The sequence below is a fragment of the Gymnoscopelus braueri genome, assembly GCF_963280865.1.
Source record: "Gymnoscopelus braueri genome assembly, chromosome: 8".
Lineage (NCBI taxonomy): Eukaryota > Metazoa > Chordata > Actinopteri > Myctophiformes > Myctophidae > Gymnoscopelus > Gymnoscopelus braueri.
Genome location: NC_137609.1, coordinates 7,339,935 through 7,357,434, shown reverse-complemented (window position 1 = coordinate 7,357,434; position 17,500 = coordinate 7,339,935). Strand labels below are relative to the sequence as shown.

Below are 17,500 nucleotides of genomic sequence, written 5' to 3'. Positions count from 1 at the left end.
TTAAAATGTACGCCATGCAGTGTAATTGAATTATGTAAGTGTGACTGCGAGGCCCCACCTTGGAACCACTGATATTATAGCAACATAAGTTGTTTTCTTTCTTTAACTGTTAGGATTTAGAAGACATTTCCCAGAACTAATCCCCAGAAGCAAAGATGTGAGTTAAAAAATGTTCGCTTTAATAACATATAGGCCTATTTTCAAAGATGTGCACTTAATATTCACGATAAAAAATAAAAAAAAATAGCACCGCACGCTATGAGCTTGTATATCTGCTATTTTTGAATAGCCCAAAGTATAAAATAATGGTTATAGCAAACAAAAATCTAAAATAACTATCAATTCCCGGATTGAATGGGGTCAGTTACACATCGAGGGACTGTAGATACAGTAACACTGTAAAAAAAAAACGGGATCCCTTTTATGAGGTCAAGGTCATTTATTATTGAAATCACCGATAATTTTTCGCTGTTTGCATCAAAGCAGTGGACGCTTCTTATTCCAGACTTAATATGCTGTTGGAAGCATCTCTCATTTATACTCAGGGACTAGCGTTCTGTCCAGCTCTTTGAAGCTAGAATCCGTATACGTTAAATAGCCAATCTACAAACTCACTCTGGCTGATCGATAGGGAACAGGAGTGCCTGCTGATTAGGAAACAAGGCAGACAAAGCAACAAAAAAAAACGATGCCTAGGGGTGTTGTTGTTGTTGCCCATGGCAATGCACATTGTGAATTTGTAGATCTGCTATTTTTGCCTTTAATGTTCGCCCCCCACAATATAGGGACGATGGGGTTCAAGTGGTTAACCCATTAAGACCTGAAGCCGATTCTACAAATATCTTCTAAACACTTTTCTGAAAAACATATGTTTCTATATCAGTGGTGCTCAAACCTTTTTCATGTCAAGGACCCCCAAAATGATATGTATTTGGCCACCGACCCCATCTGAAAATATGTTGTTCCAGGGACCCCAGAAGCAAATATTTGAGTAAAAAATGTTCGCTTTAAAAATATATATATTCAAAGATTTGCACACATTTTCAAGGTTTTTCATAAATATCAGATCTATAAGCTCGTAGCGCGGCACTCGGTGCCGCGCTATGAGCTTGTATATCTGCTATTTTTGAATAGCCAAAGTGTAAAATAATGCTTTTTAGCTCAAATCTAAAAATGACACAGATGCACTTACACTTACACTTACACTTAATGGGTTCAAATAAGTTTGGGATTGCAGCTTAAACTCAGATCGTCTGCCCATTCAGTGCAATGTGTCAAAAGTCCCCAATTTCAAAATCTTCTTAAAAGGAAAGTTCAATTGAGCGAAGGGAGAACGGTGCGAGGGAAAAGGAACAAAGCGCCGTTTCCGTCGATCACTCTAATTGAAAGCTCTCTCTTCTAAGTATAGCCAGCTAAGTTGCCGTCCAATTACGCAGGGGGTGGAGAGAAAAGAGAGCGCTGTATTGAGTTTTTTTCCACTCATTTCTAAAAACCTCTCCAGCGCGTTCTCTCATCGTTGTTCAATGCATACTGTCTGTGTGCCATCCCATTAGGGAGCCTGGTAATGAATTTAAGTCTTGACCTTTGATCCCATACTGGTCAATTATTGGATCGCTGCCATTTCTGTGTCACGGCGAATTTTAAGCCGCCCATGCTCTTATGAAATTTTATGTGATTTGCGTGTTTGCATGCGTGTTACTTTTGAACACTAGCTGTTGTGTATGTGTATACAGTATGATTATGGAACTTTGGAACATGTCATGATACTAATTTCTTGGCCTGCATGGTAGTAAAGCCCTTAGTTTTAATCTCAGCGGGACTACATTTTAAAAATCCACTATTCATAGCAGCCTAATCCACTGGAAAGCCCTGTTCATTTTACTCTGGAACCAGAAGGACCATTACAGCTCCATTTGGGTTCCATTTGCAGAGCCTATACACTCTCATTGTAACAAATGGATAAATTAACGCTGGGGATTGTGCCGTGTAATCCTCCAGTCCTCAACAATCCCAAACTATAATCCATCACGGTGCTCTGTTAAATCTGAGTGTTCATTAAAAGATGGGCCGTTTATGGTCCATTTTTTACACATAAGGGGTAACAGAAGACAGTCTAGTTCTGCGTGCCAATAGTTTACATGATACTTTATAAGATGAAACCTTTAAAACAGAAATACGCTCTTTTGCATTAAAGCGGCACAATGCAACTTTTTTTTTATGTATAAAATGTAATTCAGTCCAATCTGTATGGTAGAGTATTTCAATACAATATAACTTATACAATTGGGGTGGTTGTATTTTGTCTCCCTGCTCTTCTATTGAGACATTTAGATTGTGTCAAAGGTCATGTCTCACCTATAGACACAGGATCTGACACGAATGTTTGACCTGATGGTAAAGATTCAATTTATCCCCCGAGCAAGTAGGCAGGCTCTATTAGCTCAATGGTAAAAATGTCAACACTTATACCGGGTTCAAATATGGGGTAAAATAGGAAAGTTTCAGCTTTAAGGTGAGATACATCATGAGAGATATTAACATTGATATATGGTTATACAGTAGGTTTTCTAGGATTCAGTGTAAAATGACTTCGGAGCATGGAATGTGGCTCCGCCTACCATAAAATATGTGTTAAGACTGACCTCGCTATGAGTGAATTATCCGTTTAGTTTTTATATTCAAATGAATAGCAATTAATAGCGTTGCAATTTGTTTTTGTATTGTTTGTATGATATTGTAGCAAATTCCTTGTCCACCACCAAATTTGAACATACAGTAGGCCTACTTGGCTTATAAATAGATTCTGATTCTATTGGGTGTGTAGAATTAAGTGACAGTTTATAAACTGCCTGTTACTTAAGAACTTTATCATTATGGATATGCAGTCAAGTTGCAAGGTCTATGATCTTGGGAATTACCTTGTTGAGTTGAGTTGAGTTATGCAGCTTTCCAACTTTAACCCATTCAATCCGGGGAACGCATACTGTGTCATTTTAGATTTTTTTTTAACTATAACCATTATTTATTATTAACTCAAATCTTTGCTTCTGGGGATTCTACAAATGTCTTCTAAATCCTAACATTTATTTTGAAAAAATATATAAAAACCTATGTTGCTATAATATCAGTGTTTCTCAAACTTTTTTCATGTCAAGGACCCCCAAAATGATATGTATTTGTCCGTGGACCCCCATCTCAAAATATTTTGTTCCAGGGACTCCCCCCCCCCCCCAGAAGCTAATATGAGCTTGTATATCTGCTATTGTTGAATAGCCAAAGACATCTAAAGTGACACAGTCTTTGTGAAATGGAAACAATCAACTAAAAAGGATCCAGAAGGAGTCAAGCTTCGCTTGAAGAACCGTCAAGCAGGGCCGAGAGAGGATATCTTATCACATTTAAGCAACGCTCTCTTGAGAGGGGGGGGGGGGGATTGTTTCTCAGATACTCATGACCATAATAGGAGGCCTAATCTATAATTTCTCAGGAAGTCAAGGGGGGCTTTGCAGTTGCACTGAAATCAAAACCGTCAATTCCCTAAAGTGCGTCCCTAAAGCGCCGTCAATACTTCTCCGTCCAGCCGTGTCGCGCACCCCCCTAAAAAAAGAACTGGTTGTCCTTGTCCACTAGTAAAAAAATCCATTACATCCCACATGGTCATACATACTACAAATTATAAATCCTCTCTGCCGGGGTGGAAACGTCCAAAACTGTTACTTTTCACTATTCAAATTCAACATTCAGTATTCAAATTCCAAAGCGTCAAAAGTAGCAGATCTACAAGCTCAGATCTGCTACTTTTGATGCTTTTGTGTGACGCTGGAGTGTGATCAAGTAGGGCGTTAATTGACGAAAAAACACAAAAGGTTAAACATTATGGAGATGAGAGGTTTGTGTCCGACAGGAACGATATATGAAAGTTAAAAATGCAGGTTCACCCCGCCCTGCTGGGGCAGGGCCATGACTTCAAATCAATATCATGATTATTTCAAACTTTTACCTGATTATTTATTATTATTATGAATGATTATTGTTTAAATAGTGAAAATAGCTGATCTACAAGTTCACATGTAACCATTGTTAGACTAATACATTTTGCAATTATAAAATCTACACAATTTTTTTGGTGTGTCAATAGGATAAGAAAAAAACCTGCTACTAGATATTCAATTAACCTTTATAAGGAAGATTAATAGGTTATTGGTTCTGAAAAGGCTATTGGTTTTTCTATATATTTTTCAGTTCATTGCCTATAACCCTATATACCCTATATATTATTCAATTAATCTATATGAGGCTAGATTAAGTAGGTTATTGGCTCTGAATATTGGTTTTTCAATATATTTTCGGTTAATTGACTACAGCAATTAATTTCTTTCAACCCAGGATCGGCTCAAACAAGGGCTCAAATTAGTTCTACTGCTATGCCACTAAAATGTGGAATGCCCTACCACCAGTCAACAAAAAGCGTGACTCCTCCTTCAAAACCACCATAAAAGAGCACTAACAAGTATCTGCAATTTGTAACTGCATGGTCCCTGTAAAAAGTCAAAGTTTATCAGAAATACCCCCCCCCCCCAACTGTTTACTGTACAGTTTTTTATTTTTTTATTACTACTAGATGATGTTTTGCATATAATTGTTTGTCTTTAAATGTCTCGATGAATTGAACACACAGGACCCCAATGGAAATGAGCCCTTAGGGCTTTTTGGGTTATCCTTTTAGCACCTTTTGTATAAATTTGTACCACTGTACCTTTTTTTGCAAACTGTTAATAAAGTATTCAATCAATCAATCAATCAATCAATCAATCGATCAAAAAGCCCTATTCACCTTATTCCTGGCCTTCTCCAGGGCGCTGCCATTGCCTCTTACATGGGGCGCCATTGAGTTTTTCTCTGCATGCTGCTTCATTCAATATCTGTTCACTTCCTCCCTAGTAGGCTACTGCAGGTGTAACGCAGGTAATCAGTGTGTTGCCAGATTTTTCAAGAGAAACAAGCGGCCAGGTCTATGAAAACAAGCTCCTAAAAAAAAGCGACTAGGCTAAGTTTTAACACTTTACATCAGCTATTTGAAAATAGCAGATACAAGCTAACAACGCGTCACATCGCAACATGTTGTGAGCCTGTAGATCTGCTATTTTCAAAAAATATTGGGGGAAAAAGTGAGATATTTCTGAAACATTTTAACAACAAAATCTCGTATGGGGGTCCCTGTCACAAAATATTTTCAGTTGGGGGGCTGCGGACAAATGCATATTAATCTGGGGGTCCTTGACATGAACAAAACGTGGGAACCACTGGTTTAAAAGACATTAGGAAGCAAGCCAAAATAAGCAACTACACTTAAGAATCAAGCCCAAAGTCGCTTACTATAAGCAGACATGGCAACACTAGTAAGCAGGAAACCCCTCCCCAACTTCCTACCTACTTCCTGGGCGTGGCCAGGAATAAGGTGAACACCCTCCCTCCTCCATGCAGCCTCACCTGTACTTCATACTGCTGTGGCGCCCGATGGCCTCCTTCATGTGGGCGTGGCCCTGGCTGCCGGGCCGCGCCCCCGGCCCGGTCTTGGAGATGGCCTGGGTGACGTGCATGTAGCCGCCGTGCCCGTTGTTCCCGTGTCCTCCTCCTCCGGTCCCCCCTCCTCCTCCTCCTCCTCCGCCTCCCCCGCCACTGCCTCCTCCGCCTCCTCCCCCGCCGCCTCCGCCGCCACCTCCTCCTCCACCCCCGGGCCCCCCGCTGCTCCCCCCGGGGGGAGGCGCGGTGCGGAGGCCGCACAGCCGGTCCTCACTGCGGCTCTTCATGTTGTGCTCGGTGCAGGCGAATGACACCTGCATCTTGTCCTGTCACCTTAGGGTGTTCTGCTTGTTTATTTAGGAAACTGTAGACGATAAAATATAACGTCCTGGAGTGACTTTAAAAGCTGTTCTTTTGAAGGCTTTCGTGGGTTTAAAATCCTCTTAGCAGACCTTGTATTGAACTGTACTTTCCTGTGCTTTTTTTGTTGTTGCAAACTGCTTATTAAGTGTTCAATCAATCAATCAATCAATCAATCAATCACTCAAGTTGTTTCAGTAAAAAAAGATGATTGTCCGGAGAGAGTGTTTGTTCACACACAGGGAAGGTGTGTGTGTGTGTGTTGGGGACAGTTTTTTTTTGGCCAGCAGTTTACGCGGGGGTTGGCAGGGTTGCCACTATACCGTTGCCAGGCAAGAATCCAGGCCTTTTGAACCTAAAAACACACACAGAGTCACCATCTGCTCCGTCTGGCTCCTCCGGTGGTGGTGACGCAGCCCTGGCCAGAAAACAACACTCTGTGAGGAGGTTTCACAACCAGGAACATGAGGAGGGCTCTCCTCCTCTCCTCTCCTCCAAAAAAGAAAAGCCCTGCAGGAAGCCTTGTATAGAGTTCTGGACGCTTTCTCTCTGGTCCAAAGAAAGCAAGGAGGTGACTGGTGATCACTGATCAGATGGAATGTGTTTTTTGTGCAGATCTTCTTCTTGTGCAGCTCCTCCAGAAACCTCCTCCTGTAGCTTCTTGGTGCACCAGGACCAGGAGAGACCTGCGTCTTAGTGGAGAGCTTCTTAGAGGACCAGGTCTTAGTGGAGAGCTTCTTAGAGGACCAGGTCTTAGTGGAGAGCTTCTTAGAGGACCAGGAGGAGACCTGCGTCTTAGTGGAGAGCTTCTTGAGGACCAGGAGAGACCTGACTTCTTAGTGGAGAGCTTCTTGAGGACCAGGAGAGACCTGACTTCTTAGTGGAGAGGTTCTTGAGGACCAGGTCTTAGTGGAGAGGTTCTTAGCTTGTTGTCCTTCTTCTTCTCTCACATACATGCACGGACAGGGCTTCATATGGCCAGCCTGCAGTGTTGTTGTTCTTCTTCTCCTCCTCTTCTACTTCTTCTTCTTCTTCGGCAGCTGTGGTTAGGAGGAGGTCCACCAGGAGGAGAGCCTGAGGAGGAGGAGGAGGAGGAGGAGGAAGAGGAGGGTATCGCCGCAGCAATGACACGACCACAGCCACACGCATCGTTCTGTGTCTCACATCCCCGCCTCGAAAGGCATTGATCTGCCTGATCTGCGTGTCACTCTGATCTGCACACACACAAATACATACTGGGCTTTAGCGCGAAAGATTTGCATACAGCCGACGCGAACCTTTTTTTGCGCGAAATGAACTTGCTTCTACAGTGAGGCGTGCAGCTCTATGTTCATACAGTCAATCTATACCCTAGACATCAAGCTCTACGCAAAATATCTAAAGGATTAGAAAAAAAACATGCACCAGCATGCACTGTCTGCTGTCTGTCTGTCTGTCTGTCTGTCTGTCTGTCCATCCGCGCGTCATTCCCGTTAACGCGGTCAGTGACAGTGATGTTATTATTATTATTATTATTATAATTATAATGATAGTGCTGCTGCATGATGTTCTGATGGTAAAATGTCTCACCTCATGTAGATCCTCTGAAAGAACACCGGCTCATGCTGAGCGGAGGCTCCAATCAGACCAATCACACCGTTCGATGCCTATTGCCTCCTCCAGAGGAGGATCTATCTATCAGTGATCAATACATACGTCCACCTCTATTAGTCTGTGGGCTCCTCCTATAGCAGATGGTCCGAAGATCTAAGCCAAAGTGAAGGCTTGCAAGATGCTCGCTCGCTCGCTCTCTCTCGCTCTCTCTCTCTCTCTCTCTCTCTCTCTCTCTCGTTCTCTCTCGTTTTCTCTCTCTCTGTCTCGTTTTCTCCCGTTCTCTCTCTCTCTCTCTCTCTCTCTCTCTCTCTCTCTCTCTCTCTCTCTCTCTCGCTCTCTGATCTGATCCCTACATTTCCATCATGGCCCGGGGTGCAGGCAGCAAGCTGCATCGAATTAGGTTTTCTGTATAATAGCCTAAAGTCCTTTTATTTGGATATCGACACCCTCCCAACAATCTGGATCATATATACTGTAGAGGCTATATAGCAGCACAAGATTTGCATAATATTGATTGCATTGACAGATATCCTACTTATTCACTTCATTATGCACGATTCACTGATAAACATGTTTGCCTACTATTCTCCATATACTTTTACATGTCTTTCCACCAAACCCACTCTGGCAAATATCAATTAGACTAAACAAACACACACACACACACACGCACGCGCGCGCGCGCACGCACACACACACACACACACACACACACACACACACACACACACACACACACACTTGCAGAATCACATTTGCAAACGTCCATGCCTTAGTTTCCATCATACCCTCTGTGCCAATTAGACAAAACAAGTTTAAAAATGAATCAGAAAGATTCAGAAAAAGATCAGAGACAGACAGACAGAGACACAAGCGGGCGCGCGCGCACACACACACACACACACACACACACACACACACACACACACACACACACACACACACACACACACACACACACTTTTTTGGCAGAATCCTTGCATCATGCCTCCTCAAGCATCTCTCTCTCTCTCTCTCTCTCTCTCTCTCTCTCTCTCTCTCTCTCTCTCTCTCTCTCTCTCTCTTGGCAGTGATTTTATTATCTGCACATCCAGAACTTGTTCTGTTTGGAGGGAAAGGACTGTGCTCAGCACCTCCACTGTATTGCACTGACCACTGTGTGTGTGTGTGTGTGTGTGTGTGTGTGTGTGTGTGTGTGTGTGTGTGTGTGTGTGTGTGTCTGTCTGTCAGGTGGAAACCTCATACTGTATGTCCAAAACTGCTATACTTTTCAGGATTTCAAATTCAAAAGCATCAAAAAGTAGCAGATCTGCAAGCTCAAAACACAGTGCGAAGTGGCGTGTTTCGAGCTTGTAGATCTGCTACTTTTGATGCTTTTCAATGATGCTGTATATAGTATGAACATTCGGCCCAGAATGGTAGGGGGCCTAGTATAGACCCCTGGGGGACTCCAGTCAACTACAGTTTAAGTGGTTAACATTTCTCAAACATTTTCATGACAAGGATCCCCAAATTGATACATATTTTAATAAACATTAAATATGAAAGACATGATACACCAAAATAGTCTAAATACATACAAGTAAGACGCGCGAACGCGGGAAGCGAACGCAAAAATATTAAAAAAAATATTAAAAAAAAATATTTTAAAAAAAGTAACCAATAAAAAAATACAAAAAAAATAAAAATAAAATCTGCGTTAAAGGAGCATCTTAGAAAAATACAAATTCACAAAAGAAAAACTTTGAATGTTTTTGAACAATTCAACAAAGTGTTTGAAGTGCCTGTTTCACCCACTTCCGGGGGGCGGAGCCAAAATCCGAGCCCGAAGTATTTGTTCGTAGACCCCCACTTAGGGGGGGTAGAAAAAGCGATTTCGGAGCGATTCGGGCACTTTTCATTTAACATGGGGTTTCAATGGGGAGTTTTTAGGAGCCTTCTCCGGGGCGTGGCTTCCGGGGGAAGGGGCGGGCTTAAACGCAACCTTGACAGGTGTGTTCAGTTTTCAAAGACCTTTCATTTGATGTATGGTACGTCTAAATTGGACATTTACTTATCTCAGAGGAGCACACACACAGAGACACAGAGACACAACCCACAGAGACACACACAGAGACACAGAGACACAACCCGAGCACGGTTTCATAGTAAGCTCCACTTTGCGCGGAGGCTGCGTTCGCAATAACCTTGTGCCCATCCTCCTATAATTTGACAAACCTCTGTCATGGTGTCATGGTGAGGAGGCCAACCGGTTCTCCTCAGTGGCTGGAGCAATTGATCTGAATTTGCACACAGCCATTGACCATTACCATGCCAACTGAACTGCCAAGCCCGTTTTTCAATATCACCAAATCTCAGCTGTTTATTAGCGCTTTTGTGTAAAACACTGTCGCCATGGTTACGGGGCTGCCCAGCTATGGGACGAACTGCCTCCCGGGTTGCCAGATCATGTGCGCATATGCCCCCACGGATGTGTCGACCGGGTATGACTAGTGCCCATAATTTATCAAATGATTTAAGTATGCAGTGCACAACATGTTCATGTGTTTGCTGTTGAAAAAGACATCAAGCCATAGGCTATATTTAACTACTAAAGTAGGCTACTATATTCTGATAGTAATCATTGCTACAGAACGTTTGTTCGGTCACAGGGGTCTCTCCAGCTCTTTAGTAAACAGAAAATAGTAAATTTTTAGGTAGGTGCAACATTTAAGCCAATCAGGAGAGAGCACTGAAAATGCATTTTCTGTTTAATAAAGATCTGGAGAGACGATGAGTATCAGAATATAGAGCTATTTAACACTTATTTTAACCAAAGTAAATCACCTACCCTACCTTTAATATACCAAAAAATTCCCATTTCACAAGTTTTCAACAAATATTTTGAAAATAGCAGATCTACAAGCTGTGAGTTTGTAGATCAGCTATTTTCAAAATGATTTGTGGGTGCAGGCCACCTGGGTGAAAAGGGTGATATGGAATGGGTGACACCCTGACAGAGGAGGAGTAATGTGAGACGGGGAAGCGTCACAGTTTGTTGACCGCACAGGCTCTTTTTTTGTTTTATAATTATCAAAGTTTGTTTATGTAACGGAGTGAGTGACGCTCAGATAATAAATATTTTGTTTGATGCAACCTTTGGATCTCTGTGATGATTGACTGTTTGTAAACTAGAAGAGACGCGAGTATAACAATAGACTGCAACACCGCCCCGACCAACAGTGGCTATTTATTTGTTAGAAAGGCCACAATATTAGTCAACAAACTTGAGATCGCGCGGTGGAACAGGACAACGACCCCCTTTGAACTGTGAAGCGGCTTGGAAACGGCGACATTGAATGAAACTTGGACTTGCACTTGACGATGTTTCCGCGGAAGGCCGTGAGTAGTAGGCTCGTAAACAAAGGAAATAGGCTCTATGCACAGCAGCCATATTGGAAAGAGATTGGGCCGCTTCTTACTTCCTTCACAGGTGTTACCAATGATACTAATGAAGGCTCTGTTCCATTCTGGTCAAACAGAGTCAGGGTGCTGCTATTGTGTCATGTTGGCTCACTGGAAACACTCTGCTACACCAGTGGGTCTCAAAGTGTGGTCCAGGGACCCTCATGGTTCCTTGAGGGGGTTCCAAATGGCCCCTTATGGGTGTGTAACTCTGAGAGTGTTGCGGGTCCATTTGGTTCCATTTGTACACTCTCAGAGTTAAGGGGGTCCTTGAAATTAAAAAGTTTGAGAACCACTGTGCTACAATAAATGGAACAGAGCCTTCATTAGTATCATTAGTAACACCTGTGAAGGAAGTAAGGAAGGGGCCCAATTTCTTTCCAATATGGCTGCTGTGCTGTGCATAGAGCCTATTATGAATGAAACGCTGCGCACATGAGCAATTGACCTGAATTTGCACACGGCCATTGACCATTAGCATATGCACCAAATGACTACGCCCGTTTTTAACTTTCCCAAAATGTAAGCTGTTTATTAATAGCGCTTTTATGTCAACGCCGGAGATTCGGAGTTTGGGCTATGGGCCTTACAGCCGTCGCCATGGTTATAGCGCCCCAAGCTATGGGATGAATGATCAAACTGAATGATGCGTGTGTTGGAACTGTGGATTCGCAGCGGGTCGTGCGTGCGTGTGTTGCGTGTGTGTGTCTTGGAACTATTTATGAGCGTGTGTGTTCGCTGTGGGTCCACTACGCGCGGGCGCCTGTGTGTGTTGGAACTGTTGCAGGTACCAAGTACAAAGTCACTTTCCATCCCTGATATACTGTCTGTGCACAGCGCATAACCCAAACTGCACATCCTTTGGGTGCTCATATCCCCGGACATGTATGGACTATTATGACCTGAATATTCATTCTCTCATTGGGCTGTATAACTTCTAGCCGGTGAAATAATAGTGATTCCTCATTTTGCTGAAGTACCCCTGGAACAGCCTCAAGGACCCCTGGGGGTCCCAAGCCCAGACCTCACTTTGAGACACACACACACTGGCAGAGGCAGTTGAATATCTCCCCACTCAGCCATCAGCTTATCCGTTCATAAACTGCATTGTGAACTGATCTACACCTGCATATATAATCACAGACATCAATCAGTTGGCCCTGCTGCTAATACCCAAGTAGTAAACCAGAGGCAGTGGTTGTAAAGTTACTCAAGTACTGTACTTGATTACAATTTTGAGGTATTTTTTACTTTGCTGGAGTATTTCCAATTTTCAGTACTTTTACGGCCTACTCCACTACATATCAGAGGCAATTATACTTTTACTCCACAACAATTATTTGAAAACTTTAGTTACTAGTTACTTTGTAGATTTAGATTATTACATTACCCACTTCAGCCCTATAAACATTTCGGCCATTTGAAAATAATCTATGTGAGCTTGTAGATCTGCTATTTTCTTTTATACTTTTACCAATACATTTTATACATTTGAAAACTTGGGGTGAAATGGGACATTCTGCAGAAGGAGTACATTCTACTTTTGGTACTTTAAGTACATTTTGATTAGCCTGGTAAACACCCCCTCCCTCCGGAAATCTCATGCATTGCATTGCATTTGGTTTCAGGAAGGAGGGTCTGGGATTGCTCACAGAGTAAAGCTGCCCGAACCGCTGCGCATACGAACCAATCAGCGGCTGCTAGGGGCGGGATCATCCAATCACCTGCCTAGTAGCTTGAAAAAATGAAACTCCGTCTGTCATCGATTCTGCGCCCGAAGTCTCAGATGCAAGTACGCTGTGAAACAAAATGTGTGTCGCAAGCTTCTTCCATTTGACGGAGTGAGGTTACATTTTGATACCAATAGGCTACTTTTGTACATTTACTCAAGTACATTTTTAATTCCGAACTTTTACTTGTACCAGAGTATTTCTACATTGCAGTATTGATACTTTTACTTAAGTAAAATATGTGAGTACTGGTACTCACATGGAGTTCTGGTGTGCCCATTGTGTTTATTGCTACTTTCATTTCACTGAACAAAGAGTCTATAAAAACACACAATCTTCAAAGACAATGAGTTGACATTTTGCGAGAACCTTGAAGGTAACTTCCAAGTTTGATATTCTACATCATCCCTGTGGAAACCTCATCTGTCCAAAACTGTTACTTTTCAGGATAAAAAAAATATAGCAGATCTACAAGAAATGTGAATGACCAGGATTACTAATCCTGTGGTGCGCAGCAGCGACCGGAGCGGCCTGGAGCGGCGGGCGGCCCTCAACTCAGAGTTTGCTCCTTCCTTTTTATAAACCCACTCCCCACTACGTTAGAAACCGCCCGTGCCGCTCCGCTCTTATGCTCTGGTCTCCACCCCCAGAAGACACACTGAGCACACAAAAACACAGTGGGGTCTACAACCTAATTTAAACTACTTAATTATTCTAAGGTTCTTAAACATTCAAAGCTTTTAGATCGGCTATTTTCACAATATTTGAGAAAAAAAAATCTGTGGGACCGAGTCAAACTAAACGCAAAGCCTCAACTCCTACAATTCCAAGTGCTTATCGGGGTGGGGGTCTCCAGTTATGATTATTTTGGGGGGGTCACGCCCTGAAAAGGTTGAGAACCATTTCTCTGGGGGACAGAGTTGTGGAGTGTGGATACGCTGGTGTCTCCCCAGGTTACCTAACTCATTGAAACTCTTGCTACACTGTTTACAGTGGAAAGGTTTTTCACCGGTGTGGACACGCTGGTGTACCTTCAGGCTGTCTAAGTGACTGAAAACCTTGTCACAATGTTTACAGTGGAAAGGTTTTTCGCTGGTGTGGATACGCTGGTGTCTCCTCAGGTCACCTAACGCATTGAAACTCCTGTCACACTGTTTACAGAGGTAAGGTTTTTCTCCGGTATGGATACGCTGGTGTACCTTCAGGCTGCCTAAGTGACTGAAACTCTTGGTACACTGTTTACAGTGGAAAGGTTTTTCTCCGGTATGGATACGCTGGTGTACCTTCAGGCTGCCTAACTCATTGAAACTCTTGCTACACTGTTTACAGTGAAAAGGTTTTTCACCGGTGTGGACACACTGGTGTACCTTCAGGTTGCCTAAGTGACTGAAAACCTTGTCACAATGTTTACAGTGGAAAGGTTTTTCGCCGGTGTGGATACGCTGGTGTTTCTTCAGGTCACCTAACGCATTGAAACTCCTGTCACACTGTTTACAGAGGTAAGGTCTTTCTCCGGTATGGATACGCTGGTGTACCTTCAGGCTGCCTAACTCACTGAAACACTTGTTGCATTGCTTACAGTGGAAAGGTTTTTCCCCAGTGTGGATACGCTGGTGCGTCTTTAGAACGGCTAACCGAGCAAAACTCCCGTCACAATGTTCACAGTGGAAAGGTTTTTCTCCGGTGTGGACACGCTGGTGTACCTTCAGGTTGCTTAACTGACTGAAACACTTGTCGCATTGCTTACAGTGGAAAGGTTTTTCCCCAGTGTGGATACGCTGGTGCGTCTTTAGATCGGCTAACCGAGTGAAACTCCCGTCACAATGTTCACAGTGGAAAGGCTTTTCTCCGTTCTTCTGTCCTGGATAAGTCAGCTGACGTCTCAATACCTCGGATGGAGTTAAAGTCTTGGTAAGCGGTTGATTATTCGTAGACCTTGGTTCTTCTGTGTCTCCTTGCTGCTGGCTCATTGTCGGGAGCAGCAGTTCATTGTCAAAGCTGCTGCTATACATGGGATGTAAATGTGCCAAGAACCTGACTAATGATGTGTGACCTCACAATTCAGGAATGGTTACAGGGTGATTACCAGTAGAATATTAGATCTATGGATCTCTTCTGGAATGGTTCCTCTTGTAGACGGTAAACACCTGCTTGACGTCTCTCCTCATTCACACTGTGTCGTCTGCTTTTAAGCCAAGCTGATTCGACGCTCGTGTCGTCACTATGATGTCAGTCCAAATATGGAGTTCAATGGCACTCATGCTGTATTCAAATTGACTAGAGTGGGTGAGTTGGTCGGTCTGTTGGTGGACCACGGCCCTTGAGGAAGGTACCCCCCAGGCAAATACACATAATGGAGTCAAATGCACATAATATGGAGATCAACATGTCAGACAAAACATAACCCAAATGCACATATATGGAGATTTGCGCTTCAACATGCACTGTTGCACAACAGAAACCTCAGGGTCCCTGTCAAATGCACATACATGGAGTCAAATGCCCCGTGTTGTTAGTATTTCTTAAACTAGAGGTTCAGGGCCACTATGCGGCCACACCGCCGATCTGACTGATAAGCCCATATATGGAGATCTCTGTATCTGTCAGTTCTTGTCCCTTTTATGCCCACTACTCTGGAACGATGTTGGAAATGCATGCCCCACCCAGTTGTGCAATGTTCTATTTATGCACATATAGCTCATATATGGAGATCCCTGATGTCATCAGTATATGCCCATATATGGGAATGCCCCCTTTTGTGCAAGCGGACTAATCTGTTTGCTGATGCCATGACGACACATTGAGGTTAGACAACACACTCCATATATGGGCGTACTGTAGTTGCATTGGGAACTCCTCTATATAGTTATGGCTGAGTCATGGTGACATGAGTGTGACGTCAGAGGTCCGCCCTTAGGGCCGACACTAGGCTGGGGTTGCCATGGCAATCAATTGGCTCATTTGGGCCACGGCCAGAGCCTGGCCAGAGCCTTATCTGGCGGTTCTGGACAACCACCTATCCGACCACACGACACCGGGCTGTTATCATTTTTGCTGAAATATTTTTTTAATGCATATTTTTCCACATTAGGCCTACTTGGCAGAAAGAGATATAGAAAGATTTTCCGATGTTTCATTTAGAATTTCACGTAGTCAGAGATGTGTTATTTCACAAACATATCCGAAAAGGCAGTCATCTTTAAAATTGGTGGCCATTTTTGAAATGTAGGTGGCGAATGGGATTTTTTCAAAAGAATGACCCAAGAGGTACCTCATTGAAATAGGATCATTAAAATAGGGATCTTTCTAAATGACCCAAGACGTAGCCTACCTCTTGGGTCATTCTTTTGAAAAATCCCTATTTTAATGATCCTATTTCAATGATCATCATTAAAAAGACCTATTTTAATGGAGTAAAAGTACAATATTTGCCTCTGAGATGTAGTGGAGTACAAGTAAACAGGTGGAACAGGACAACGACCCCCTTTGAACTGCAAAGCGGCTTGGAAACGGCGTCATTGAATGAAACTTGGACTTGGACTTGACGCTGTTTCCGCGAAAGGCCGTGAGTAGTAGGCTCGTAAACAAAGGAAATAGGCTCTATGCACAGCAGCCATATTGGAAAGAAATTGGGCCACTTCTTACTTCCTTCACACAGGTGTTACCAATGATGAAGGCTCTGTTCCATTCTGGTCAAACAGAGTCAGGGTGCTGATATTGTGCATGGTGGCTCACTGGAAACACTCTGCTACACCAGTGGGTCTCAAAGTGTGGTCCAGGGACCTTCATGGTTCCTTGAGGGGGTTCCAAATGGCCCCTTATGGGTGTGTAACTCTGAGAGTGTACAAACATTTGTACACTCTCAGAGTACATTTGTACACTCTCAGAGTTATGGGGGTCCTTCAAATTAAAAGGTTTGAGAACCACTGTGCTACACTAAATGGAACAGAGCCTTCATTAGTATCATTGGTAACACCTGTGAAGGAAGTAAGGAAGGGGCCCAATTTCTTTCCAATATGGCTGCTGTGCATAGAGCCTATTATGAATGAAACGCTGCGCTCATGAGCAATTGACCTGCATTTGCACACGGCCATATGCACCAAATGACTACGCCCGTTTTTAACTTTCCCAAAATGTAAGCTGTTTATTAATAGCGCTTTTATGTTTGCTTGTAGATCTGCTATTTTCAAAATAACTTTTACTTAAGTAAAACATGGTACTGGTACTCACATGGAGTTCTGGTGTGCCCATTGTGTTTATTGCTACTATCGTTTTACTGAACAAACAGTCTTTAAAAACACACAATCTTCAAAGACAATTTGTTGACATTTTGCGAGAACCTTGAAGGTAACTTCCAAGTTTGATATTCTATATCGTCCCTGTGGAAACCTCATATGTCCAGACCAGTTACTCTTCAGGATAAAAAAAAAAAAAAAATAGCAGATCTACAAGACATGTGAATGAAATCTTGATCAGGGACGTGTCGCTGTGTGCACTTCTGTTGCAGTGTTGAGGATTTCTTCAACACTGCGCGATGTGATGTGCGATGCAATCTGGGAACCCATCGCCAAATGAAAAGGAAAAACAGCGCCCTCTGCTGTTTTTTACTATCTCACTTGGCTCTGGGAGGAAGTCGACGTAGCACACGTACGCAAGGAAACCGGGGTTTTGGTCTGCCTTCAGCCTTTCACTTCCGGTGGTGCGACTATGTTTTCATTCCCACTAGCAATATTTCTACACGGAACACTAACACCACTTCTCCCAGAGAACATGGATAGTTTTGGTTATAAGCCCACTTGTTTCTATGCTGAAAGAGCAAGTTAAAATGTGAATATCTTTCCGTGGTTTTG

The 17,500-nt window shown here is 43.0% G+C and overlaps 1 protein-coding gene across 2 annotated transcripts in view; it reads right to left on the bottom strand.

Annotated features, from left to right (window-relative positions):
* Positions 1-17,500, bottom strand: part of LOC308089832 (voltage-gated potassium channel subunit beta-2) — a gene marked incomplete at both ends in the record, with an annotated part of 99,233 nt that overhangs the window by 70,044 nt on the left and 11,689 nt on the right. Inside the window, one exon of one of the 2 annotated variants that reach the window (XM_080434761.1) lies at positions 5,491-5,843. The exons of the other annotated variant lie outside the window; for it this stretch is intronic. Coding sequence (XP_080290887.1) covers positions 5,491-5,843 — 353 coding nt within the window. Of the gene's footprint in view, positions 1-5,490; positions 5,844-17,500 lie in introns of those variants that run through there. 2 annotated transcript variants of the gene reach the window in all.